The 21,373-nt window shown below is 40.0% G+C and overlaps 1 protein-coding gene across 2 annotated transcripts in view; it reads right to left on the bottom strand.

Annotated features, from left to right (window-relative positions):
• The window catches only part of LOC126262653 (GPI ethanolamine phosphate transferase 2), a 116,605-nt gene that overhangs the window by 48,579 nt on the left and 46,653 nt on the right, over window positions 1–21,373 (bottom strand). For both annotated transcript variants that reach the window (XM_049959422.1, XM_049959423.1), the window contains exons 6-7: window positions 16,789–17,003; window positions 16,483–16,682 (exon numbers count right to left, since the gene is read on the bottom strand). In XM_049959422.1, the coding sequence (XP_049815379.1) occupies window positions 16,483–16,682; window positions 16,789–17,003 (415 nt within the window). The remainder of the gene's footprint in view (window positions 1–16,482; window positions 16,683–16,788; window positions 17,004–21,373) is intronic.

Genomic DNA, 21,373 nt, shown 5'->3' with positions numbered 1-21,373 from the left:
CACTGCATCTTCTCTGGTGAAGGAATTTCAGAAAACTACATTTAGTGACTTCCCTTTAGATACGCAATCATTGTTAACATTACCACTACTGCCATGCAGTGAAAGTATTGTGTCTTGCCACTGGTATACTTTACATTAAGCCACTACCTCTTTGGATTTTTTGTCAGATATCGAGACATTGTTGCAGAAACTACTAAAACTGTCTTGTATTGAAGTCTATACTATGTTTCAAACACCTGAAAGCCATTGCCAGTCTTTGAGCTCTGGCATTCTTTTAAATTTCACACAATGGAAAATCCAGGATGGAATGTAACAACATTATGAGAAGGAGACTTGCTACTCAACATATAGTCGAGATGCTGTCACAGATAGGCACAACAAAGTTTTTCACACTTAAAGCTTTCGGCCTATGCCCTTTATAAACAACACACACACACACACACACACACACACACACACACACACACACACACACACACAAATGCAACTCACACACATGGTAACTGAAACCACACTGTGAGCAGCAGTGCCAGTGCATGATGGAAGTGGTGACTGGGTTGGGGAAAGGAGGAGGATGGGGCAGGGAGGGGGAGGGATCGTATGGTGGGGATGGCGGACAGTGTGGTTTCAGTTGCCAGAGACTGCAGATGTGTGTGTGAGTTGCATTTGCGTGAGTGTGTGTGCGCGCATATGTATGTCTATTGTCGACAAAGGCCATTGGCCGAAAGCTTTCAAGTATGAAAATCTTTTTGCTGTGCCTATCTGCGACTCAGCATCTCCATTATATGCTCAGTAGCAACTTTCCTTCTCATAATATTCTTTTAAACTTGGCATGCTTTTTTCACTGCTTGTGCAACAGCGTCCTGACGTGTTTTGTTATCATGGGGGATTGTTCCATGTTGTGTTAAGCCTCTCAAATGCCATCAATACTATTTATTTGAACTTAAGCCATGATTGGTTGATACATGGTTAGAAAGGAATAAATGAAGACTGCCTCTTAGGAAGACATCAAACGGATTCTTATGTGCTTTTTTAAATACATATCTTTTGCACTTTATTTTTGGAGGATATGAATGTTATGCTATTCAATCTTGCTACAACAACCTTATAGTCACTACGTCCTGTATCTGTCATGACACACTCTTATTATCACAGGATTATTTGTCAGTAAAAGGTTTAGTACGTTATTGCAGCCATTTACACTTCATATGAACTCTTGCAGTTATCGCTTAAAATAATTTTCAGTGAAAGCATTTAGCACAATATCAGATGTTACATACGCCTACCACCAATTTTAAAAATGTATTTTAGTCAACATATTGAGGGTGAATATAAGTCAGAACCCATCAACAACTGTATGAGTAGAGTACCTATTTGAAACGAAATTCAGATTTGCCTTGAATGTCTCAGAATCTATGTCATCTGAGCTAAACAGTTGTTAAAAGGAACCAGTTATTTCTTTGTTTATTTAACTATTTCAATCTCATAACCACAGAGAATTTATGGAAGGTCAAACAAACATCACAAACATTTGTTAGGAATGGCCCTACTGAATGTGGTAGGCCTTTGCTTTTCTCCAGCCTTTGAACTGACTCACCTAGTCAGTTGTATGGGACCTACAGTGTAATGCAGTCCAAAACCATGGTGCAGCTAGGTACCTCTCCCATTGATGTATCATTGCCAGAGGTGAAAGGAGAGATAAATGGCAGAAAAATCTTAGGACTGAGTGGGGATTTAACACCAGACCTTTGAATTCATAATCTGGCACATACTGAATGAGGCACAAGTAACGGGAACAACTGACATAGTATGGAGTATCAATTACATTGCAATTACAGCAAAGTTTACAATCAGTTTTGATGTCAAGAAATTGTACTAAATCTCACAATCATACTACCATAAATCACAACAAAAAGCAGAAAAGACACACACGCCTTTGTCCCTATATGGTGCCAGCTGGACGCATAATGCCAGTACTCAGTTCGGCAGGTAGACTAGCTTTGGGTGGAGGGAGGGAGGGAGGGAAAGGGAAAGAGGGGGGAGGAGGGAGAGAGAGAGAGAGAGAGAGAGAGAGAGAGAGAGAGAGAGAGAGGGAGGGAGGAAGAGGGGTTGGGGGTGATGGCTGGTGGTTCGGAGGAAGGTAGCCGGTTTGTCCACTAGGAATGAGAGAGACACTCCTGTACATCACATGCTTCACACATGCACCTGCCACCTCTCCCTACCGCATTCCTAGCTTGCAAATAAACTGCCACTCTCTGAACCACTAGTTACCCACCCTCTTCCTGCCTTGCACCTCTCTCTCCCTCTTACTCATGCCACATGACACAACCCCCATCCCAACATAGTCCACCTGCTGAACAATGCAGCACTGGCATTGTGCATTTGGCAAGCGCCATGTAGGGGCACAGGTTTTGTGTGTGTGTGTGTGTGTGTGTGTGTGTGTGTGTAAGCTGCAGAGGACTATAATTTTTTATAGATTTTAACTTGGTGAAAATTTTAAAAAAAGCATTCCATCATGTCTTTCTTTGTTACACTCAAGTTTTCATTTCTATTTAGCATAAAATCCCTAATTAACTTAAAATTTAGGTTTCTTTTTTATTTAAAATGGCCTTAAAACTAAGATTTCTCACATTAATTCTATCAATTAAAGATGAATTTAGCAGTAAATGAAAGAAATTGATGGCTGAAGAGAGAGGCGTTAGGAGAAAGGTCGCACGATCATGCCAAAACTGGTTAAATTAGTTTATGAAAAACTACACTCTGCCCGAACAAATCATGAAGGCCCAAAGGCACTGACCGGTCACCATGTCATCCTCAGCCCACAGGCATCACTGGATGCAGATATGGAGGGCATGTGGTCAGCACACCGCTCTCCCGGCTGTATGTCAGTTTATGAGATCGGGGCTGCTACTTCTCAATCAAGTAGCTCCTCAGTTTGCCTCACAAGGACTGAGTGCACCCTGCTTGCCAACAGCACCCAGCAGACCAGATGGTCACGCATCAAAGTCCTAGCCCAGCCTGACAGCACTTAACTTTGATGATCTGACGGAAACTGGTGCTACCACTGTAGCAAGGCTGTTGGCTAAATTTTATTATAGTGGGTAATATTATTGGTGAGGCTGAGCATGTTTTGATGTGTTATCTGTGGGCTAGGAATGAATATGAACAACCTGCTGTTCGATTAGATCATGTTTCAATAAGCTAAATAAGTTCAGTATCTTGCTGACCATCTAAAATGACACTTAGTTTATATCCAGCAATCAAATGCTGATGTGCTCGTGTTTTTAGTTCTGGAATATGGCTCGCAGTGGCTTTTTAATTTCTCCTGGCTGCTTCTCTTAAGTTTGTGATGAATACGTAGTGAAAAGTCGAACAAAGAAATGTAAGTGAGTTGTGAAGAAAGTATACTTCACTTATTTCAAATTGAAACTTGGAGCTCAAGACAAAGCATTGGCTCGGCATAAGACTGTGCAAAAGATGCAAGGATGATCTTCATTTGTAGTTTATGGGTAATAAAAACTCATTGATTTTTGGCATTCCTATGACATGGCATGAACACAAAAATCACACAAGTGACTGCTACTTCTGTTTGGTAGATTTGAAATAATTTAATAGAAAAAATTAAAATAAATATCTTACACTCACCTTGACTCAGCTATTCATCATGTGTCACATGGCTCTGAAATACTAGTCCCACAGCCACCTTCTAATTTAGATGACATCCTGTGTGAGTCAGCAGACTCATACACATTAGCTTCCCAGGATGAATCTAGCTTGGATTTCCCTGTTGACGAGGGTCCTCAACTTTTTTCTCAGGGTGAGCTCAACGACCTAGTAGGAGACTTAGGTCTTTCGAAAGATGTACCAGAATTGCTGGGACAAAGACTAAAAAACAAAAACCTCCTGTCATCTGGGACCTCACGTTCTTGGTACAGGCATCGGGACAGAAAATTTTATCATTTTTTCCCCAAAGACGGAACTCTGACTTATTGTAATGATGTTCATGTGCTCATTAAGTGGTTTGAAATAGAATATGATGCACCACAATGGTCCATATTCACTGATTCTTTGAAAGGTAGTCTCAAAGCAGTCTTGTTGCAAAATGGAAATGAATTTGAATCTGTTCCTATGGGGTGCTCACTTCATATGCAAGAAGACTATTAATTATGATTTGGCTATGATTCTTGATAAAATCAAATATCAAGAGCATCAATGGATCATTTGTGGGGATTTCAAAATATTAACCATGTTGTTGGGTCAGTAGTGAGGTTATATGAAAGATCTTCACTTTCTTTGTTTATGGGACAATAGAGCCAGATAGCTGCACTGGACAAAAACTGACTGGCCACAACAAGACAGTTACACCCCTTGAAGAAAATAATTTATTACCACTTATTCAAATTGAATAAGGGCTTATAATGGAGTTTGTCAAATAATTTCAAACAGATGGGAATTGTTTTAGATATCTGTATTCTAAGCCCCAAAACTGTCTGAAGCCAGGTTAAAACAGGGAGTTTACACTGGCCCCACCATACGAAAATCTTTTTACCTGATCCCCTCTTTTGGGAAACTATGGAACAACAGGAAAAATAAGTGTAGGGGTCTTCCAAGAATGTAGCGCACAAGTTTTTGGGGAATACTAAGGATTGTGCCCACAGAACCATTGCACAACATACACTGTCAGCATATGAAGCTCAAAGATGCAATATGAGTTTAGAAGTTCATTTCTTACACTCCCATACTGACTATTTTCCAGAAAACTTGCGAGCCTACAGTGAAGAACAGGGTGAAAGATTTCACCAGGATGTCTGTAATACTGAGTGACGTTACGAAGGGAGATGGGACATTAATGTGTTAGCTAACTACTGCTGATGCTCTATCGAGAAACCAGAGAAGGAGTTTGAAACATATTTTGAGAAGCATTAAAGAGAAGAAAAAAAATTTTCACAAGTAAAAAGAACAGACCTAAAACTGTGTATAAATCAGAAAAATTTTTTTTAAATTCATTGTGAGGAAATACAATATGTTTAGCTTGAAGTAATAACTACATCTTTTTATCAAAAATTTGTTGTCATACAGCAAAACACCTACACATGATGGGATGTTATGGAAGTCATTTTTAGGATCTGTAACTTTTAAAACATATAATTCAGCAAAAATATTCCATGCAGCTTTTTTTTCCAAAGCTTGTACAATTTGTCAAATATCTAAAAAACTATTCCTGTATACCTAACAGAGGTTAGAACCATTAGCATGAACTGCAGTGTCATCTGGAAAGAGTGCCAGATGAGTGCTTACGGTTAAGAGAAAATTAGTATATACAGTCCCGTAAACACACCAGACAGATTTATGGGGCAATTCATACAATTACACAGTCCAACAAGGTCTCTCAGTGTGACTTGGAAGGATACATCCATTGGTGCCAGGTTGCATGGCAAAACGCCCATGACAGATTTAAGGGATGCCACAAATCAACAGGGCCTCACTTGTTGCAAACAGCCAATGTTTACAGCAAGTTCTCCAATGAACATGTTGACAATGAAGTTATGTGGTTTTCTCCAGACTGTGATCTGGACTTTGTTGTTACCAACCATTAACATTTGGCTAGCACATGAACTTGTCTGTCTGTTTAATGCAGTAATCTCTTCACTTATTGTTCAACCAACAGTTGCGTTTTCAGTGAAAGAATCTGTGGCATATGGGTGCACTGGGAACATGGTTCATTTTCTAATGCTTCCCAATGAAACCTACAAACAGGTTTTCCCGTGCTAATGTGTGAGTTATTCAACAAGCTTCCAGCGTACGATAATGGCTAAGAGGTATCCCACCTTCAGACATATAGCTCTCACTCACCTTGCACTGGATAGATATGTACCCAGTAGAACAGTTCATAACGGGAGGGAACCTCCATAGAAAACAATCACTGTAAAGAAACTTCTAGAGAAACACAGATTACTGCATAATAGGTATAAAGCAAAGTGTAGGGCTATAGATATTGAGATGCTGAATGAAATACATTTGGTTGTCAAGAGAGCAATGCCTGAGGCCTTCAATGACTACCCTAGCAGAATACTGTCAAGTGATCTTTCACAGAACCCAAAGAAATTCTGGTCATATGTAACAGCTGTTAGTGGCACCAAAGTTAGTGTCCAGCCCCTAATAAATGCGACGGGAACTGAAATTGAGGGTAGCAAAGCAAAAGTTGAAATGCTTAACTCCTTCAAATATTTCTTTACAAAGGAAAGTCCAGGATAACTGCCCAATTTAATCTTTATACCACTGAAAAGATGGATGAAATAAGTATTAGTGTCTGTGGTGTTGAGAAACAGCTGATATCATCAAAAGTTAACAAAGCTCCAGGGCCGATAAAATCCCTGTCAGATTCCACAGTGAATTTGCAACTGACCTGGCCCCTCTTGTAACCGTCATCTACTGTACATCCCTTTAACAAAAAACCATGGCAAGTTCTGGCAAAAAGGCACATGTCACACCCGTCTACAAGAAGGGCAGTAGAAGTGATCCAAAAAACTACCATCCAATATCCTTGACACCGATTTGTTGTGGAACCTTAGAACATATTCTGAGCTCAAATACAATGAAGTATCTTCAACAGAATGAGCTCCTCAATGTCAATCTGCACGGATTTTGAAAACATCAATCTTGTGAAACCTATCTCGCACTTTTCTAATGACATACTGAAAGCTTTGGATCACGGCAGTGCATTTCTCTATTTCTACACTTATTGACAAAAGTACTACCATATGAGGTATCAAATTAAATTTGTGACTGGATTGAGGACTTTTTGGTAGGGAGGACACAACATCATATCTTGGATGGAGAATCATCTTCAGATATAGAAGTAACTTGGTGTGTGCCCCCCGGAAAGTGTGTTGGGACCCCCTTCCTGTTCATATTGTATATCAGTGACCTTGCAGACAATATTAATACAGGCCTTAGGCTTTTTGCAGGTGATGCAGTTATCTATGATGAAGTACTGTCTGAAAGAAGGTGTATAAATATTCAGTCATGTCTTGATAAGATTTCAATGTGGTACAAAAGATTGGCAACTCGCTTTATATAGTCATAAATATAAAACTGTGCACTTCACAAAATGAAAGACATTGTATCATATGGTTATAATATCAGTGAGGCACTGTTGGAATCAGCCAACTCGTACAAATACCTGGGTGTCACACTTCATAGGTATATGAAATGGCATGATCACATAGTTTCAGTTGTGGGTAAAGCAGGTGGTAGACTTCCGTTTATTGGTAGAATATTGAGGAAGTGCAATCAGTCTACAAAGGAGATTGCTTACAAGTCCTCCTGCGACCCGTTCTTGAATATTGCTCAAGTTTGTGGGACCCACACCACATAGGACTAACAGGGGATATCGAACGTATACAGAGAAGGGCAGCATGAATGGTCACAGGTTTGTTTAATCCATGGGATAATGTCACAGAAGTACTGAACGAACTGAACCGGAGGACTCTTGAAGATAGACGTAAACTATCCTGAGAAAGTCTATTAACAAAGTTTCATGAACTGGCTTTAAATGATTACTCTATGAATATACTGCAACCCTCTACATATTGCTCACATAGGGATTGTGAGGATAAGATTAGAATAATTACTGCGCGCACACACACACAGAGGCATTCAAACAATCACTCTTCCTGCAATCCGTAAGTGAATGGAACAAGAAGAAATCCTAATAACTGGTACAATGGGATGTACCCTCTGCCATGCAACTCATGGTGATTTGTGGAGTATGGATATAGATGTAGAATGAGAGGGAGGGAACTGGGGAGAGGGAACGGAACTGGGTTTATAGGAGTGGAGGGTGACCAAACTTAACAAATGGGAAAAAACATCTGAGTAATGATATAAAAAAAAAATCCAAATCTAATTGTGACAAAATATTTTTTTGATAATTGTTTTAATTCTTATTGATCATCATCTGGAAAACATATTTTCTCGCCAACCATTACCCTTTGCTCGTTTGTCTCATATGAAGTTAACTTGCCACAGCAATCAAACGGATGTCCCTACAACAGGTATCTACAAAGGAAGTCATTCATTCACTCACTCACTCACTGTGTTTCGTAAATTCCATCATGAAGGAGAGCTTTACCACACATGAAATGAATCAAGTCATTCGCCAACAGACAGATGCAGCCACTAAAACCTGTTTCTGTAAACTATATTAATAATAAATTACAAGTAGTGCTAATTTACTCACATTTATAACTACAGGAATTGCTACAAAAGCACTCTTTCTTCTTAATATTACAAATATCGCAGTGTAGTTGCAGCTCTCTGAGACTGCAGATGTGTGTCCAAGTTGCGCTTGCGTGTGTGTGTGTGTGTGTGTGTGTGTGTGTGTGTGTGTGTCTACTGCTGACAAAGGCCTTAATGGCTGAAAGCTATGATTGTGTGAATCTTTTTATTGTGCCTATCGCGGCTCAGCATCTCCATTATATGGTAAGTAGCAACTTCCCTTCTTTCTTATTGTTACATTCCATCCTGGATTTTCCATTGTTTGATTTAATATTACAAAAAAGTGCGTATTGTGGGTGGAAAATTCCACTGATCTTCCTCTTACATTATTCAACTGCTATTTTATCTACTATTTCACATTAAGCATTTATATAAATTAACTGTTTCAGATAATGCTATCAGATATGAAAGTAAATAGTTTCATATGAACATGATTGTCAGCAGGAATTTTCATCCCCAAGGCCCAATAATAGATATATTACAAAAAGAGCAGCACATATATTAGCCTCTTACTTTATTTTTTTAAATCTGAGAATTTATATCTCTTGTCAGATGGCCACTAGCAAATTCTTAGAGACTTTTGCATCACAAGATACAACTCCATTATGAATTATTTTGTGGGATGCAAACTCCACAAATAAGTTATTTTTACTTTTAGTATTGTGGTTGTGAATTTCACAGTTCACCCTAAACACCCACTTATTATTAACTATAATTACCATAATGTAGTAAATGTGTTGGCATGTTGATCTACATGTCACAGGTTCCCTGTAGAGGCTTCTACAAAATGTTTGGTTACTGACTTTACAAATATTCTTGTTGAAAACTTCCGCAGAATGAATACTCTTTTCACCTGCTGCATTATTTTGCTAGACTGTACCACAGGATAGTATCTGACGAAATTACAAAAAGTACATTAGCAATGGCACCTGCAGGTGAACCCAGTAAAAGGGATTTCAAAGTATCAAGCAGGGACAACTGATTTTGGGTCATTCATCCACACAATGGTAACATCTCAGTTTTTTATTCACCAGGATGCCAACAAGTTTCACAACTGAAGTTTCATTCGTGTGCGCCCATTGATCCACACTCATGGTGCCTGTTAAGTCATTTTTCATTTGTCTAGAATTGCATAATATAAGTTTTTGTAAGATTAAAGAGTTAAGCTGTTTGCTATTAACTAGTTGTGAGCCTGTTCCAGTCTGTGTCTAGTATGTAAGTGTTGAGACTCTTCATCAGTATACTTATATCATCATCAAACAACAAACATTTTTAAAGTCATCCTATGCCTTTGGTAAGTTAACAAATATGAAAAGGATAGATAGCTACTCACCGGAAAAATGGTGCACCACGTTGCAGACAGGAACATCAAAAAAGCGTTACACACTAAGCTTTCAACCAAAGCCTTTTTCGGAAAAAGGAAACAACATAAACACATTCACACAAGGAAGCATACCTCACACACAAGGAATATATATATGTGTGTGTGTGTGTGTGTGTGTGTGTGTGTGTGTGTGTGTGTGTGTGTGTGTGTGTGAGAGAGAGAGAGAGAGAGAGAGAGAGAGAGAGAGATGTGCTTGTGTGAATGTGTGTATGTTTTTTTTTTTTTTTTTCCTTTTCTGAAGAAAGCTTTGGCTCAAAGCTTAGTGCCTAACAGCCTATTCATTGCACCTGTCTGCAACTCAATTTGTCATCTTTATGGTGAGTAGTGATCTATCCTTTTCATAGTTGTTGACACTCCAACCTGGACTTACAGTTGTTCAATGTCTACGGTAATTATTCCTGTGGTATCAATTCTCAATGTGGTCCACTGTTTTCTATTGTTGTCCTATGACTCCACTCATGAAAGGTAGGTCTTTAGCAAGATAACAGTTTAGTTTCCCTTGTAAAGTTTTATGATATATACAATCAAAGGCCTTGGAAGATCACAAAAAATGCTAAAGGGGTAACTTCTTTTGTCTAGTTAAACCGGAACTCTGCTTGTGACATATCGCTCTGAAGAGAGTCCTTTAGAGAAGCCAATTTAATCAGTTGTGTAAAAGCTATAGTCAAAATAGTGGTCTAAAAATGTTATAAGCTTCCCACCCAAAAATGTTTGAGAACTCATGAAGGAGGGAAATGTGCCTCCAGTTATGCTAGGTCACTTGCTTACCTTCACTTTTACAAATGAAGGTCGCTAATGCACCCATTCGTACATCATGACTGACTGACTATGACTCAAGTGTGGTACTATCAATTCAGCACAAGATCTCAGTGCTTTGTTGAAATACCATCATGAGGAGAAGATTCTGGTGAAGCTTTTAACAACTGTGAAAGTAAAAAGTATGTCTGCTAATGGGGTAAGCAATTCCTGTCTAAATAAATCCAATGAATCTGGTTTCGGTGGTCCCTTTGATTTCTGCTGCTGTTAAAAACGAAAATCACTGAATCTACTGGCCATCTGAATCTAATGTCATCTGTCTCACAGCTACTGTCATCTGACAGCTGAAGATCACTTGCCTTTATGAGCTGCTTCATTTCAAGTCTCATGAAGCTGAAAACTGTCTTTATTTTGACTTTGGAATTTTGTATTTTTTTCCCTGGGGTAGGGTTTTTGCTTTTTCAAAGAGACAATGAAGAACTACCACAGTATTGCTTGTAGTACATTTTCAAGTTTTGATTAAGTTCAGCCTTCTGCATTAAATAAAGCTCTCTCCTCCTGTCACAATATACTTTGGTTCCCGATGCTTACAACCCTTTTCCTCAGCTTAGACTGTAATTGCCATTGACCTGTTGTAAAGGAAAATTTGAGAGAAAGTATTACAACAAATTTTTAGGAAAACTTAAATTTTCCATCAATTGTGTGCCCTTGGTAAATTTGTTCCCATTGATCATCCAGTAAATTCTCTCATAAGAGTGTGATCACATCAGTAGTTATGGCTCCGCGAGACAGTACTTTTCCTTTCTTAAATAATGTGGAAGAACACTGATGTCCCTGGCCAAAAAAAAAAAAAAAAATTTGAATGTTTCTGCACTTCATGAGCCAATTCTTACTAATTATGGGTCAAGAAAAATAAATATAACAATGAAAAATTTTCCTTAGCTCTAGTTTCTGTGACACGCACTAAGAGTAAGTATTTCATATTAACGGATTAAGAGAAAAGGATACATTGTAATTATATATGCTAATAATATTGAAAGTGTATTGGAATTTTTTAAAATGACTGCTACATTTTAAGAATTTTAAATTGCTGAAAGAATACCTCACAGATGGTTGGGTCTGAAGAGAATGATGTGGTGGCTGCATGAGATCACTGACTTTTAGCTTGCCTCTTGTTATGGAGTTCCAGAGCATCCCTATACTGAGAACAACAGTAATCCGCAAGCACCACTTCATTCCAATGGCCCTGATGTCTTTGTTGCATACCAGGAATGTCTTAATGGAAACTTCCTCCATGTTCATCACTAACAGCTCCACAACTACGAGGGAAAAAGTCTAGGTGGGAGTGGAGGAAATGAATTTTAAGGGACATGGTGCATCCAAGGTTATGGTATTTTTGCAGGAGCACTGTCACCAACTGAGTGTAGTTATCATCTCTTTTGTTGCCTAAAGAAATCCACGAACATCTGCTTGAAGGCTTCCCAAGCTTCCTTTTCTTTCCCCTCCAAAACTTGGTCAAATGCAGGATCCTTTACAAGTTCTCAAATTTGTGACCCAATAAAAATACCTTCCTTTACTTTTGCATCACTTAATTTTGGAAAGTTCTCTCCTACGTACTTAAAGGTCCATCCTTCTTGGTTCATACCTTGGACAAAATTTTTCATAAAACCCAGCTTGACATGCAAGGGTGGAAGAAGAACATCTTTTGGGTACAGGACAGGCTCGGCAATGACATTTTTCACGCTGGGGTTAAAACTTCTCGCAGGCCAGTTTACTTTAATATAATGTGATTTCCTATCCCAACTGTCCCACATATGTAAAAAGCAGCAATGTTTTGTCTACCCCAGCTGCATTCCTAAGAGTATTGCAATGACTTTTAGATCACCACAGAGTTTCCATTTGTGTTCTTGATATCTCATCGAGTCCAAGAGGGTTGTCATATTCGCTTATGTCTCCTCCAGGTGCACTGCATGACCAACAGGAATAGAAGGAAGATGGTTGCCATTGTGAAGTAGCACAGCTTTCAAACTAAGCTTGGAGAAGTCTATGAACAGCCTCTATTCAGTTGGATCGTGGTTCAAATTCAAAGATTTCATCAAGCCATTAATGTCGCAGCAAACAACAAGACTGTTTTCTCCTCCAAAAAGGGAAGCAGTTCAATATGATGTTTTCTGTACTGTGAGGTTGTGACATCACTTTCGAGAAGATTCCATTGCTGTAGTCAAGACACAAGAATTTCTGCCTTCTCCTTTGACAGGTCAAGGTCTCTAACGCAATCACTCAATTCCGCTTGACTCAGTCTGTGTGGTTTATCATGTTTTCCTCAAAAATCAGGGTCACAGGATGTGGAAGGCTTCTTCTTCTTCTTCCACACTGTCTTCATTTTCTCCTTTAAACACACAATTTTCCGGTGGAGGAGGAACTAGTAAACTATCTGAATGCCGAATGAGTCAATTAGCAGTTCGAAGAATTGGGACTGAACTTTTCTTCATACACAGTCCTGCCTTTATAGGTGGAATCAAGCAGAAATAGCAGTCATCTGTGTGGTCTGTAGGCTCCCACCAAACCACAGGCACAGTGAAAGCAATAGATCGTTTCTCACTTTTCAGCCATTCTTGCAGTGTAACTGAACATGTGTTGCAACATGTATGTGGAGCCCATGACTTATCCTGGTCCCCTACTTTCAGGCCAAAATAATCCTAATAGGCAGTCTTCACAAGAGGCATCAGACTGCATTTCTGTGGAGAAAATGTTACTTCACCACAAATGTAACAAAAATTATTCACCTTATTTACACATTTTCGTGGTATTTTTACGAATTTTACACCACAAAAGCACTTTCAAACCAGAAATTCTGCTTCAATTACAGTAGAAACTTTATGAAACTCTCAGTCACAGCAACAGTAACTTTGTTTAAGACTTACAAACAGCTTAAGAGCATTAGTGGTTCATTATTGGAAATGTGTTCCAACTACAAAAACAAAATTTACCCCAAATTGAAAATGTTGGCTCTAAAAATGAAACATCACTTTATCTCCAAAGCAAAAGCTAGTCTGTCATTTTTATGGTAATTTTTTAATCCAGCAAATGGAAACACATGAGAATTAACTATTTTTGAGCCTGAAACATTTTCAGTGTTGGCCAGTGTATCCAAACCATCTACACTCCTGGAAATTGAAATAAGAACACCGTGAATTCATTGTCCCAGGAAGGGGAAACTTTATTGACACATTCCTGGGGTCAGATACATCACATGATCACACTGACAGAACCACAGGCACATAGACACAGGCAACAGAGCATGCACAATGTCGGCACTAGTACAGTGTATATCCACCTTTCGCAGCAATGCAGGCTGCTATTCTCCCATGGAGACGATCGTAGAGATGCTGGATGTAGTCCTGTGGAACGGCTTGCCATGCCATTTCCACCTGGCGCCTCAGTTGGACCAGCGTTCGTGCTGGACGTGCAGACCGCGTGAGACGACGCTTCATCCAGTCCCAAACATGCTCAATGGGGGACAGATCCGGAGATCTTGCTGGCCAGGGTAGTTGACTTACACCTTCTAGAGCACGTTGGGTGGCACGGGATACATGCGGACGTGCATTGTCCTGTTGGAACAGCAAGTTCCCTTGCCGGTCTACGAATGGTAGAACGATGGGTTCGATGACGGTTTGGATGTACCGTGCACTATTCAGTGTCCCCTCGACGATCACCAGTGGTGTACGGCCAGTGTAGGAGATCGCTCCCCACACCATGATGCCGGGTGTTGGCCCTGTGTGCCTCGGTCGTATGCAGTCCTGATTGTGGCGCTCACCTGCACGGCGCCAAACACGCATACGACCATCATTGGCACCAAGGCAGAAGCGACTCTCATCACTGAAGACGACATGTCTCCATTCGTCCCTCCATTCACGCCTGTCGCGACACCACTGGAGGCGGGCTGCACGATGTTGGGGCGTGAGCGGAAGACGGCCTAACGGTGTGTGGGACCGTAGCCCAGCTTCATGGAGACGGTTGCGAATGGTCCTCGCCGATACCCCAGGAGCAACAGTGTCCCTAATTTGCTGGGAAGTGGCGGTGCAGTCCCCTACGGCACTGCGTAGGATCCTACGGTCTTGGCGTGCATCCGTGCGTCGCTGCGGTCCGGTCCCAGGTCGACGGGCACGTGCACCTTCCGCCGACCACTGGCGACAACATCGATGTACTGTGGAGACCTCACGCCCCACGTGTTGAGCAATTCGGCGGTACGTCCACCCGGCCTCCCGCATTCCCACTATACGCCCTCGCTCAAAGTCCGTCAACTGCACATACGGTTCACGTCCACGCTGTCGCGGCATGCTACCAGTGTTAAAGACTGCGATGGAGCTCCATATGCCACAGCAAACTGGCTGACACTGACGGCGGCGGTGCACAAATGCTGCGCAGCTAGCGCCATTCGATGGCCAACACCGCGGTTCCTGGTGTGTCCGCTGTGCCGTGCGTGTGATCATTGCTTGTACAGCCCTCTCGCAGTGTCCAGAGCAAGTATGGTGGGTCTGACACACCGGTGTCAATGTGTTCTTTTTTCCATTTCCAGGAGTGTATTATGGGGCTCATATAAGGGGCATTCAAATGAAACATGGTCGCTAGTGTAAAGTAACGGTAACGATTTAATTAACTCAAAAATATAGTTATAAACAGTACATATACTCAAAAATAGTTGCCAAAACTGTTGGCACATTTATCCCATTGCAACACTAGCCGGTCGATTCCATCCTTGAAGAAGCTAGTAGGCTGCTGTCAGATCCAGACCTAGATCCAGTCACACACTTTGTCATGGGTGGTGCCCACGCTAAAACCAGTAACCGATGGATCTCGTCCCCGGTGATTTTGCAGTTGCCCAAGAATAAAGCATTCACTTCTGCAACCATTTCCGGTGTGATGACATGAGCCTGTCCAGGACGAGCATCATCTTCTAGTGACTCACGCCCCTCAAGGAATCGTTTGCACCATTCCACAACACCTGAATGACTCAGACTGCACTCACCATACAAAGCCTTCATCCGTCGATACATTTCATGGCCTCCAACTCCCTCCACCACCAAAAATCGATTCACTCCTCGTTGTTCCTGCTCACTGACCTGCACATTCAGAAGTGAACGATAAATTGTGTGACCACCTTCTCTTCATCGTGAAACAACACTGGTGCTATGAAACATCAAACGGTGCACACGTGTCAGTCTCTTTACTAATCAATGGCGACACCATACCCGCAGTTACATGGTACCATCTTATGTGTAAGGCAAAGGTAGACGCACTGACCAGGTTTCATTTGAATGAACCTCATATTTCATGCAAGATAGTTGGATGTAAAAGTAAATTATCAATTCCTGTTGCATTATATCCTTCTATTCTTGTTTGTAATGTTACTAATACACCAGAGTTAATGGGATAGTGACATAAACATGTCTCAGAACAAATTACCGAAGTAACATGTGATGACTATTCTTGTGGCAACAGATGTTCGTCTGGAACAGCGGAAATCAATTTTAATTCATCTCTGATACTCTAAGAAATATGCATTGTACTTGTACTGAGACTCAGAATGTTAACCACATGATGTACAGTTAGAAATGACATTAGGCATGAGATAGATACTTTGCCATATAGCTGCTTGTGGTATTTCCACAATCTTAAACCTAAAGTTGTTAAAAGTAGTGGAGCACATACTTCAAAAGACAGCCAGAGAAAAAAGGTTTTAAAAATCTAAGCAAAAGACACAGTAAAGAGAACATTAACAATAAAATTTTGCACAGAAGCAAAAAAATGTTACCCGGAAACCAAATGACAAAGAGAACACTTTTTTTAAATATGCAGAAGCAATAAAAATGGAGTGCAGAAGGAAAATGACTGCTGCATGAAGGACACTGAGCATAGCTGATGGATGTGAACATTTTGTTAGACACATTCCATACACAAAAGACTTTCAACACAACATTGCTCTTAAATAGATTGAGTGGTAATTTCTGTCCTGTGACTGTTGTAATTATTTTTAAAAACATAAGATACAGAGGTCTTACCTGCAACAACACCCCAATGGCAACACAGATTGTGTGGATGTCATACTTTATCAGTGACTCCGTAAGTTTGAAACCCATGCATGACAGTGCAGAGTAATACGCTGCAATGGTTGTTTCAATGGCTGTGTTCTTTTCTTCTTCTTCATAAATTAACCATTTCTCATGAAGCTGAATAGCTTTTTGATATTCTGAATGACAATCTTGCATTATAGAAAAATCATACCATTAGTTTTATACACATTTCCTTATCTAGTTGTTTACACTTTTGTAATGCACAGTACATTGTCAAAATATTTGTTGACGTACCTGATTCTGTTATCTCAAAGGTTTTTCCAAATAACTCAGCTATTTGTTGAGCATTATAATATAAGAAATACAACTGTTTGTTTGTTGGTAGGTGATGCAACAGTCCATATATGGTCTTCCCCAGATTACCAGATGGTATAGGAACACCCAGAAGAGCAGACAATGTAGGAACTAAATCAATTTGTGAAATAATTCTTTCATTATCAAACACAGAGCTGAAAATACAAATATTTCTCTGCTGTATTATAAAGTGAATTATGCTATAAAAACAGAAATGTGTTTTCCTCACCCACCCAATACAAACAAAGCAAAACTGGGCTAAAAATACAATTTTTTCTCTTGAGTCAGTGGAAGTAGCCATCACATTTAACAGAACACCTAATTAACAGCTGAAGAATTAAGAGCAAGAAACAAGAATGGAATCAACTCAGTTCATCTCTCTGTTGTTTGACTGGGAGAGAGAGATAGCAGGATACCAGGCAGATCTTAAATAAAAACTTCTGTCTCCATAAGACTGCTTGCTAATTTAATGTCAACAACTTCCTCAGTAACATTATCCCAGTAATTGAATGAGCACACCAAAATCTCTTTGTAGTTATATTCCATAAGATGACCAGAACCAAGGCAATATTGCAGATCTCCTTGGCTATCGTAAGGATACGTAACACTCATGTTCTGTGTCCTGTCTTCCACAGTTCTGATAGGTGCCCTACATATGGCAAGCCACTAGTGCAAGGGGTACGGTAGACACAAGCCTTCTACAAACCAAGATCATCCTTAACAGTCCCTAAAATGACCCAAAACTTAGGTAGTGTTTGAAACACAATCCGTATCACGTTCCCTCAGAATACAACTAAGGGAAGCAAGCTGTAGACTTGGGAATCACATTATTATTCTCATTATTCAATGTATGTGTGATTTGTTCTCATTATACCCATTTCAGTGAAAGGTAACTTCAAACTGATAAACTTCCAGGATCGGAGATGACAAGGACCCTACGAAGAAAAGTACAAAGTACCTCTTCAAGCCAAGCTGGATGGCTACAAGGATCAGCCTGAAGATTGAAATAAGTGTGAGTTGACTTGACTAACACATCAAGGAAGGAAGGTGAACTACCCTTTTCCAGCTCCACAGCCAAGCAAATATTTTGGTGGATGTAATTAATATGTTCTGAAAAGTTCTGCAAACTCCCACTCCCACTCGCATAAGACTCAATAATAAAATTATTGTCTACGTATCTAAAAAAAGCATGCAGGTTTCAATGCCACTGACTCTACAGCAAATTTATCACACCTTTTCATAAAAATAATGGCAACAATAGTTGACAAAGGACACCCCACTGCAACTCCATCTCTGTTCATAGAACTGGTCATTGATTAAAAAGTAAGTGGAAGTCAACACAAGTCAAAACAGGCTAGTTAACACAATACCAAACCTAACCTCAACTAACTGTAATAAATCTGACAGAGGCACATGTGTGTAGAGAGACCACATCAAACCCTACCAAAAAACCAGTCAGTCAAACACAATCCCTTTAATTGCCATATGAAATATACCAAATTCCTATTGTGATGTACACACTGACCTATTACTGGGTTCAACAGAGAAGAGTTTGTTTTGGGTATATTGTATTCCACAACAACACCTATATTACTGACAATAAGCCTCAGAGGAATTACTTCCTTATGGATCTTCAAAATGCAATACACTCTAGGAGGTACAGAACAGTATGATTTAAGACTCTTAATAATATCTTGTGACAAATAATTTTTCTCCAAGATCTTCTTATTACAACTATTTGTCAGGCCGGCACTGAGTCTCAGGTACAGTAAACACTGCATCTTATGAAAATAATGTGGCTTCTCTAACACAATTATAGTATTGGCCTTGCCCGCAGATAAGATAACAATATCAGGATCCACTTAAAGAAAACACAAAGCAAATCTCTCTGCTGTTGTAATACAGGGTGCGGCAGCATTCATAGCACAATTTGACTTGCGTAGTACAATGACGTACTGCAGGAATGCGCGCCAGCTCGTGCTGCATTCATGTACTAATGAGCTGCTATTTCAAGTGTGACAGTGATATGGAGCGGTGGAGTGCACAGCATCGTGCCTTTGTTGTTGAAAGTTATTTCAAGAATAACGACTGTTACTGCTACCCAATGTCTATTTCAGCAACATTTCAACTTGGGACGTCATGGGAAAGTTCCAGATGGACGGACCATTGTGAGGTGGGTACATGCATTTCAAACAACAGTTTCTGTTTGCAATGGCAAACCGGGAAGCAGTGAAAGAACTGTGCGGACACCAGAAGCCATGCAAAATGTTCATGCTGCTATATTGTGTAGCCCAAAAAGATCTGCTCGTAGTCATGCGCAAACTGTGAATATGTCTGACTGCTCATTCAGGAGAATATTGCACAAAGATCTCCATTTTCACCCATATAAGCTGCAGATCGTTCAGGAAATTAGGCCTCGCAATTGGGTTTCACACGAAACATTCTGTTTGCCAAAATCCACAAATGTTGCACACCATCCTGATGTCAGATGAAGCTCATTTCGAATTACGTGGTTCAGTGAATAAACAGAATATGCATTATTTGAGTGATATAAACCCGCATGAACTGCACCTCAAGCCCTTGCACAGTTCTCGTGTCACAGTGTGGTGTGGAGTTGCTTCCTTTAGGATTATTGGCCCTTACGTCTTTGAGGATGACAGCAGTACGGCTGTAGCTGTCACCAGTGAACGCTACCTAAAGATGAAGCAAGACTTCATTCTTCCCCAATTAGGTATGGTCGATGTGGATGTAGAACAATTATGGTTTCAACAAGATGGAGCGACCTCGCATACAGCCAGAATTTGCATGGATTTCTTGCGACAGAGATTTCCCAGTAGAGTAATTTCCCGTTTTGGTGATATTTCCTGGCCGCCTCGCTCATCTGACCTTTCATGTGGAGACTTTTTCCTTTGGAGCTACCTGAAGCACATAGTATTCCGAACAAGTTGTGCCAGTTGTGCCACCATTCCTGAGTTGAAGGATCGCATCAGAACTGCCGTCAGCAATGTCCCAGGGAATACTTTACGACGAGTTATGGAAAGCTTCCAACGCCACCTAGATGAATGTGTTGTGCAGAGGGAGCATCATTTGATAGGAGTCATATTCAAAAAGTAATTCATGCAATGGACAATGACTTACACATTAATAAATGGCATACCTTTAATATTAATTGACATAAGAGGTAATTAATAAATTACAGTTACTACCTGATGGTGTGGTTTTAATATCCTACTATAAATGTTACCGCACCCAATACTACACTTGGGCGAACATGCTCTTGTCCTTCCTAATCTCCTCACGAACATCCGCAGGAAGTTTAAAAACAGCCTGTTTGATAGCCCTTATAAAAATCAACTGGCAAATGTTAGGTTAGGTTTGTTGTCGGATGAACTAACCTGTTTCAGCATGTATTGGCTTCCACTCAAAAGTAGGTAACACAAAAGTTAGATGTGTTCTCATATGTAGATGTGCAATGTGCAATACTTTCCCAGGATTCCGCCAATCTAACTATATCCCCCCCCCCCCTCCGCCCGCCCACTCACTCACTGACTCCAGCAAAGTCATTATGTTTGAGGTTAGACACATTTTAGGTTTCTCCTTACACAGATATCCAGGTGTAATGGGAATAAGTGCAGATATTTTTATACATGGTACCTTAATATGTACATACATCAGTGTTGTGGTTGCTTTTTTCTCATCAGTCTTCCCACAAGTATGTCACAAACTTTACAATCTGATGTTTTCTGCATGGGCATACATGCACTGCGATATGGATGACACCTGTCAGTACAGATTATCTGTTTTGCGTCCATAAATCCACACTTTAATATTTGATCTGCTGCCCTGGGGAAAATAGACATGGCTTGCTTTTGCTATCCAATCTGAAAACATGTGACTTGTAATAGCTACAATTATTAGTCTGCAAATGACTTAAATACTGATGTAATTTTGTTCAATACACCATCCTCAGCCATCTATAGAATTTTCAGCACTTACACTCATTTCACCCTGTAAACCTATAATTTTTTTTTTTTTTTTTTAAATTATCCTCCATACAAACATTTACAAAAATTTCAGGCTACTGCAATCAATAAATTTACAACAGATGTATACTTGGAAAAGGGAGAAATCTGTAGCACACTCAAAATATTACTCAAAAAGAATTCAGTCAATAATCAAACTAAGAACATAAACATCAGAATTTATGAATGAGCTTCAAGAGAATTCTTTTATTGTCCTCTGACCCACTTCTTGCAGGACGAGATCAGATTCCACCTAAACCTAATTTTATGGAAACCTCTGCACTATTTCAGTTTTGACAAAAATTGATGTTCAAGTTGTACATGGCTTTCTTGGTACAGCCACGTGGAATAATTTTGGAACAGTCACCAAAATTTTAAGCAAATGCCAAGTCACAGGGAATCTTGCATTTCATCATCAAGTTTTAGTATAGACCCTTTCCTCAAAGTGTTACACTTACGAGGGTGGTTTGAAAAGTTCTCGGAATCACCATGATAGATCAGCG

This window comes from Schistocerca nitens, chromosome 6, assembly GCF_023898315.1.
Source record: "Schistocerca nitens isolate TAMUIC-IGC-003100 chromosome 6, iqSchNite1.1, whole genome shotgun sequence".
Classification (NCBI taxonomy): Eukaryota; Metazoa; Arthropoda; class Insecta; order Orthoptera; family Acrididae; genus Schistocerca; species Schistocerca nitens.
Note: the sequence above shows the minus strand (reverse complement) of the source record. Positions and strands in the feature narration are given on the sequence as shown.